Source organism: Pygocentrus nattereri, chromosome 19, assembly GCF_015220715.1.
Source record: "Pygocentrus nattereri isolate fPygNat1 chromosome 19, fPygNat1.pri, whole genome shotgun sequence".
NCBI classification, from domain to species: domain Eukaryota; kingdom Metazoa; phylum Chordata; class Actinopteri; order Characiformes; family Serrasalmidae; genus Pygocentrus; species Pygocentrus nattereri.
The window spans coordinates 7,494,823-7,501,699 of NC_051229.1; the positions used below are offsets into that span (position 1 = coordinate 7,494,823).

The 6,877-nt window shown below is 41.4% G+C and overlaps 1 protein-coding gene across 2 annotated transcripts in view; it reads left to right on the forward strand.

The window, feature by feature from the left end:
- The window catches only part of LOC108430157 (MAGUK p55 subfamily member 7), a 79,728-nt gene extending 73,629 nt beyond the window's left edge, over nucleotides 1–6,099 (forward strand). For both annotated transcript variants that reach the window (XM_017702458.2, XM_017702459.2), the window contains exons 18-20: nucleotides 143–251; nucleotides 1,003–1,146; nucleotides 4,768–6,099. In XM_017702458.2, coding sequence (XP_017557947.1) covers nucleotides 143–251; nucleotides 1,003–1,146; nucleotides 4,768–4,947 — 433 coding nt within the window. In that variant the 3' untranslated portion in view covers nucleotides 4,948–6,099. The remainder of the gene's footprint in view (nucleotides 1–142; nucleotides 252–1,002; nucleotides 1,147–4,767) is intronic.
- Nucleotides 6,100–6,877: the final 778 nt, after the last annotated feature.

Consider the following 6,877-nt stretch of genomic DNA (forward strand, 5'->3'; position numbering starts at 1 on the left):
TTTCCCAATGATGTAATAAAATTCCCAAAACGTAATAAAATTTAGCACTTGCTCAATTCCAAGTACAGTCAAAAGTCCAAAATATGGACTCTGAAATAGTCCGGCAGAATGATTCACGCTGTCTTCAACTGTCCTTCAACAGGTTTATAGAGTATGGAGAACACGGGGGAAACTATTACGGCACCAGCATAGATTCGGTCCGCAGGGTTCTAGCGGAGAGCAAGGTGTGCCTGCAGGATGTGGAACCGCACGTGAGTTGTATTCCCTCTGTGTGTGGCAACGTTCAGTAGAGTCATGTGGTAACGTGTCAGCAACTCATAGAGAAGGATGTCCAAGAAATGCCCTATTAGAAGACCTATCATTTCATAGCTTGTATTACGGGTTATTATTGCCAGTATGATACAAACACAGTGATCAGTTACAAGACCTCCAACTCTACAAGGGAGAGACAGACAGAGAGAGAGAGTCCTATATTACATGTCATATTTGTTGACTTTGGAGCTGAAACCCAAGGGCAGGAATTATGTCATTCTGGACAAGGAGCTTCTGTCAGCTTCACTACGATTGGTACATTTCCTGTGGTCCGATTATTTTTCATCAGCTTGTAACATTTATAGAAACATTCTCAGTATATTAACGAATGAGCTATACAAGCACATATTTGAGATTTGAGGCCGAGCCAGCGGGCCTCGCGCAGAAACCCGGAATGCTTTGGTCAAGTGTTCCGTCCTGCTGATGCATGGAGAAGTTTTTTTTTTCCTTGTTATTTTGGATCTGGAGGGAATAGGATGAAATGAAATTGTGGTATTACAAAATGAAACGATGCAGCAGCAGCAGGGCTCGTGGCAGACGGGCCGAATGGAAACGAGCACAGCTCTTGTCTGCAAAACGGATGTCACTCTAATGATTTGATGACTGACTTAGCAAATTTGCCCATAACATGTTAACCAAATTGTTATCTCCTCTTCTTTTCTCTTCTTCTCCTCTCCTCTTTTTTTGAAGGTAATAAAGATTTTATATACAACAGAATTCAAACCGTATGTGGTGTTCGTGAAGCCTCCAGCCATGCAACAGCTGAGGCTCAGTCGGAGAAGAGCAAAAATCCTGTCCAGTCGCAATGAGCCGACACCCATGAGGACGTTTTCGGTAAGGAGAGTCTCCTATTCAGGTTGAATTAAGGCTTTGGACACCTATTACAGACATGCTGGTCACTCATAACCTAACTACATTTCCTGAAATGTCACTGTCACTGTGGTCAGTCCACCACTTTACCATATTTTTACTTATTGTTAAGCTGCATGTTTTATCATTCAGGAACTCTGTAGTCATTAGGCTTGGTTAGGCTTGCTGTGAAACTCTGATATTATTGCTGTTATTAACTTAAACCAAAGGCGGGTTTAGTTATTCTGGGGCCCTTGGAAAAAGACCCTGGATGCACATTTTGAAATGAGGCACCGGTCATATTAATCCTGTGTTGGTAAATATTCCATGCAGTCTTTATTGTTGGATGCAATGCACTGATTTATTTAATCAGAGTACTGATAAAACGTGACTGATGTGTGACATATTCCTGTTCATGATTTCTTCTTTACAAAAACACACACACAGTTTGTCTACAAAGTTTTGGTTTTGAGATCACGGTCGTGTCAAACGAATGCACTAACAGCATTGAGAGGTCGTGTTATTAATAGAAACGAATTGATTAAACAGCAGAAAGAGTCACTTTTGCAGACTCAGACTCCTTTACCAGTGAAAATGAAACATTACTCGTTCAAAAATTTCAAAAGAAGGCAAGGTGTCCTCAAACAAGCGAAAAATGACCCCAAAGGCTCCTGAGTGGCGCAAATGTCTAAGCATTGACCTTATAATCAGGAGATCGCAGGTTTGTCCCTGGTGATGCTAGAGCCATCCATAACCAGAAGTCCTAGAGAGCACAACTGGCCTTGCTCTCTCTGGGTGGGTAGGATGGCCCCCACCTTCTCCCCGCATCACTCAACACAGTGCTAGTCAGCGGTTGGCACTTTCCTCTGAACACGTTCAGCTGTCCAGTGACGTTGAGTGAGCAGCAGTTCGAAAGTGGTGCTTCACAGGTCTCGGAGGAAGCCTGTGCTAGCCTTCGTCCTCCTTGCGCTGATAGTGTCGTGTGACTGGGGGAGTCTGAACTAGGGGCTGGAAAAATTGACCACAAAAAAGTGATTTCAGACTGCACTCAAGAGTGACAGCTTTTAGCCGGGCCGTGGATATCGTCAGTGTCCATTGAAAAACATGTATCTCCGTTTTTTTGCGATTATCACTTTTCTGCATCTTTTGAGATCAGCAGCCGTCCTTTACATTGTGTGAACATCTCAAGATGATTAGACCAATAGAAATGCTCCAGAATTGCTTAGAATAAAATCTCTTTCCATTGACTTCCATTGAAAGTAAAGAACGTTTTTGCCCTCTCCTGTAAAGTTACTGTTTTGGAGATACTTGTTTTTCTTTGGACAGCAACAATATGTTGGTCATATCGATATAGCCCACAGTAATACATCCCTAAGAAACAACAATGAAATCACCACAAAATAACTTTTAAATCAGAATTTATCCACTTCGTTTAAATTTGGTTCTATTGGAAACAATATATTTGTATTTCCAATTAATTTCTCCTCCATTTCACCTGCTTTCTACAAACCTTTAGACGTACAAACACCATATTTCCACTTGTCTAACAAGGTACCGTGCTGCTTGAATCTTGTCCACACCCGAGCATGGACAGGGTCACATGTCCTGACCTAGTGTGTCTTAACCTCCTCCAGGCTTCTCATGGCAAAGGTCCCCTTTAAAACTTTTGCAGGGTGGGCTGCAGGTGTTCTCCCAGAGCACTGAAACAGGTTCTTCTGTGCTTAGCCCAGCCTTGGTGAGGTTTTGGGGAGCAGCAGGGGTCTCTGGGCATCTGGGTGGAGAGTTGATCTTTAATCCCATTGAGACCCATATGGGTCATCCTGTAAACTGGCCCACCTAAACCCACCCCAGGGTCTTATAAAAAACCTTAGGTCATCCCCTACGCACCTGGATACAGTTTACATACTGCCAGGCTCCGAGGTGCCCTACGGTGCACAAAGTCTTGCTCATCTTTCCATATTAACCTTGGACACTACATGCCAGACTCCATCAAGTCAGCGGTTTAACAAGGGCCATTTGGACATTACTTCGGTCATAATCCGACCGCAGGGTCCATCTTTATGGCCTCCTGCGCTCATGCTCTCCACATTGTAGCAATACGGCTCAACATGTTGAGTTTAAAAAAGAAAAGATTTATAACTTTCAAAATGAAATAAGTTTATGCGAGAGATCTGGACATATTTATGGACAAGATGTCTTCTACCACAGCAGCTTTGGGGAATCCATAAAATGTCTTTTTATGTTAAATATGGCAGACGGCATCATCTTTGGATACTTTGCTTTTCTAGTGGTCTGTTTAAATTGGTTATTAAAACACATTAATGTGAATGAAAACCAGCTAAATTATCCACATTTAATAATTACTTCAAATGATCCACATTTTATCCACTATTTTAAAAGAGCTTATTTTATTATTAATTTATCTTGTCTATCTATCTATATATATATATATATATATATATATATATATATATATATATGTGTGTGTGTGTATTTTAGCTAAATAAGCTACAATATGGTTTATAGGTTAGAGACCACCATTCATGTAATTAATTTCCAGTCAAAATGTTCATTATATACAAGTTAGTCATTTATCAATGTCTGGAAAAACATAGAAAACATATTTAATAGAATTACACAGAAGCCTCAACTACTACATATAAAATGTTTTTTTTTTCCAGTATTTACTGTGTCCACTCTTTACCTTTATTACTGCTTCCATTCTTTTCAGGAGACGCACTTTCAGTTTTTTAATGAAATCCAGAGAGATATTTTTTCACACCTCCGAAGTTCAGTTGGTTGTATTTTCTGCTTCTCACAATCCAAATAATCCCAGACCCATTCAGTGGTGTTGAGATCTGGACTCTGGGGCGGTCGGTCCATTGTCCATCTTCTTTGTTTGATGTATCCGTCTCCTTTTCTCAGTGAGGTTCTTCTTGAAAATCTACACGTCCTTTCAGACCCATGGCGCTGAGTGGTCTTCTCACAGTGGAAGGATGGACAGAAACACCTGTGGATGTTTTCAGATCTGAGGCAGCTTGATTTTCTCCTCTCTCTCAGAGAGGAACGCTTTAAGCGCTGTTTATCTGATGGGGCCAGTTTTGGTGTCTACCACGCTTTACACAGTCTTTAGGAGTCCCAGGTTCTCTGTAGCTTTTAACGATTTTTTGAACTTTTGTTTCGGAAACTCCTGATTAATGCTTTATTGCTTGGAAATGTAATAACTGACGGATGGTCTCTGACTTTTGCACAGCACCATATATAAAAGCTACATCATGGCTGCCCAAAGTCGGCCCATGAGGACGTTGGATTTGGCCCTGCCAGAATGTTGCCATAACTCCCTGCCTATACATCTAATAAAAATAACACATTTTTGTACTTCTTGTTTTATTATTGTTTTAAGATTGTATTTTGTAGTGTTTTAAGTAACAACATGTAGTGTATTGCTAACATAAACAAACAGATTTGCAACCCACCTACCTTCATTATTTGCATACTGTTTTGTCTTTATCTGTGCTGTATAATTATAGTAAGCTAGGGCTGTGCTTTCCATGCTGTCAGTGCATGTACTACAGATGTAAAACTCATTTATTACATATTTTACAGGACGCAGACTTTGAGGATATGATTAAGACAGCCCAGGCGATGGAGAACAAATACGGCTACTTGTTCGAGAAGATCATCATCAATGACGATTTAGCCTTGGCATTCACAGAAATCAGAGCAGAACTGGCGAGACTTGAAAAAGAAACCAACTGGATCCCAAAAACATGGGCTCAGGCTTGAAAAATGTGGAATTTGTCTCATATGAACTGTTTGGATAAACTGTTATAACTTCGGTTTTCGTCATATTTAAACAAAAGATACAAAAGATGAACACAGTGATTGCAAGACTATAAACTACAAGTTTTTATCTGGCTAAACGTCCTGAGTGCAAGTATTGATGAATTCGTTGTCCTGAATCAAAGCTTGTTGTGTTTCACAGTTGCGTCGGGAAAATGTTCATGTGTTGGAAAGCAAACTTTCATAATTGCTTTATGTCTCAGTCCAGCTCCTCAATGTAAATTGTTCTGTAAACTGGACTACTCCTATACTCTCCATCTCCCGCCTTTTGTGTACTGCTGTGGCTCATGTTTTGACATTAATCGCTAGCAGACATGGACTCACCATAACAAGATATGTTCTCAATTTGGATTAAGTAGGGTGGAGCAAGGCCACGTTCATCCCTCTTTAACTTGGGACTTCAAGAATGAACTCTGGATGATGCCTCTGAAACACGTCCAGGTAGCTGCAGCGTACAAGCCCCAGACGTTTCCATTGCACTTCAAGAACAAACAAGGTTCTGATTTGCTTCTGATGCTGATCACAACCTCAAGTCTCACAGTGATTTAAATATGTCTTGGTTTCCTGAAGAATGTCAACTTGTTTAAAGCTGGAGTCTGCAGACATCAATCCATCCGTCAAACACTCTCAAAGCTTTCCACACGAAGCAACTTGTGTCGTATCACCTTTTTTTATCAACAAGCAAAGCCAAAAGGGCCAACGGTTCCCATGCTATCTCTCTACACATCCTTTATTTTGATCTGGAAGGAATGAATCGACACAGAAAGGAAATGAAGAGGTTTTTTGGAAGCTAGCAGGTCCTCCAGAAGCCAGAGGAGGAAGAGGAGCTTATTTTCTCCAGCATGCAGTATATTAAAGTGGAATTAAAGAGTGACAAGAGACTTTCTAGGGTCACTTTGGCCGGCAGCCTGGGCGGTACAATGGAGAGGAAAATCCACACATACCTGACTTTCACCTTGTAGTTAGGCCAAAGCGAGAAGACAGTAAAATACGTAGGAAACTATCTATTAAGCTGAGAATCACCTACAGTTGATATGGGCATTAGCACAGCAGAAAGCTACAAGTTGTTTGTGTGTTTACTGAATTAAAAATGGGAAAGTGATAGGTATTCCCTTGAAGGATGTTTGATTTTATGGCATGGCTCAAATCTTACATTGCTTCTGCTCATTTTACAACCATAAGTGCTTTCGGAGATGCTAATGCTAACCATCAGGTTTTACAGCAAAAGAGATGTTAGACTCATTTGCCGTTGTAAGGCTGAACGCTCTGCTTGCTGAACGGTTCCATCCAGGGCCTTCGTCCTTAATGATGAAACTGCAATCTTCCATAAGAGCTGGGAGAGGAGTGTAATTCCCTCATTGCCAAGTTTCCAAGTACCTGTGGTGGACACTGAATGCATTTATTGGTCAATCATGGCCCATCCAAACGTCACTGTCAATCAAACTGGCCTTACATTGCCTCTGGTAATTGATTTATAATCATTCAGCACGAGAGAAGGTGAGACGGAGTGAAAAGTTTGGAGAGCAAGACAGATACAGTACGCGTCTGGTTTTGTGAGGAGAATCAGTGGAGGGCAGACAGCCCGTGCTTTGTGGCTTTTACGAGAGGTCAGGTTCTGGGCTGATGTCATCCCTATTAAAAGGCTATCTGAACAGCGAGGCAGGACTGAGTTAAATGGTCCAGGCTGCTTCACACACGTCCTGTAACCGACCTGCAAAAATATGGCCAGTGCTGACTGCACTGTGGTCCATGCCACTGTGGTCAGGCCACCTCGCTAATTATCACAATCATTGCAAGTGGCATGACGCTAATGCTACGCTAATGAAAAGAAGCGCCATGTGTTTCAGTTCAAATCATGGCACGGCTGCTTTAT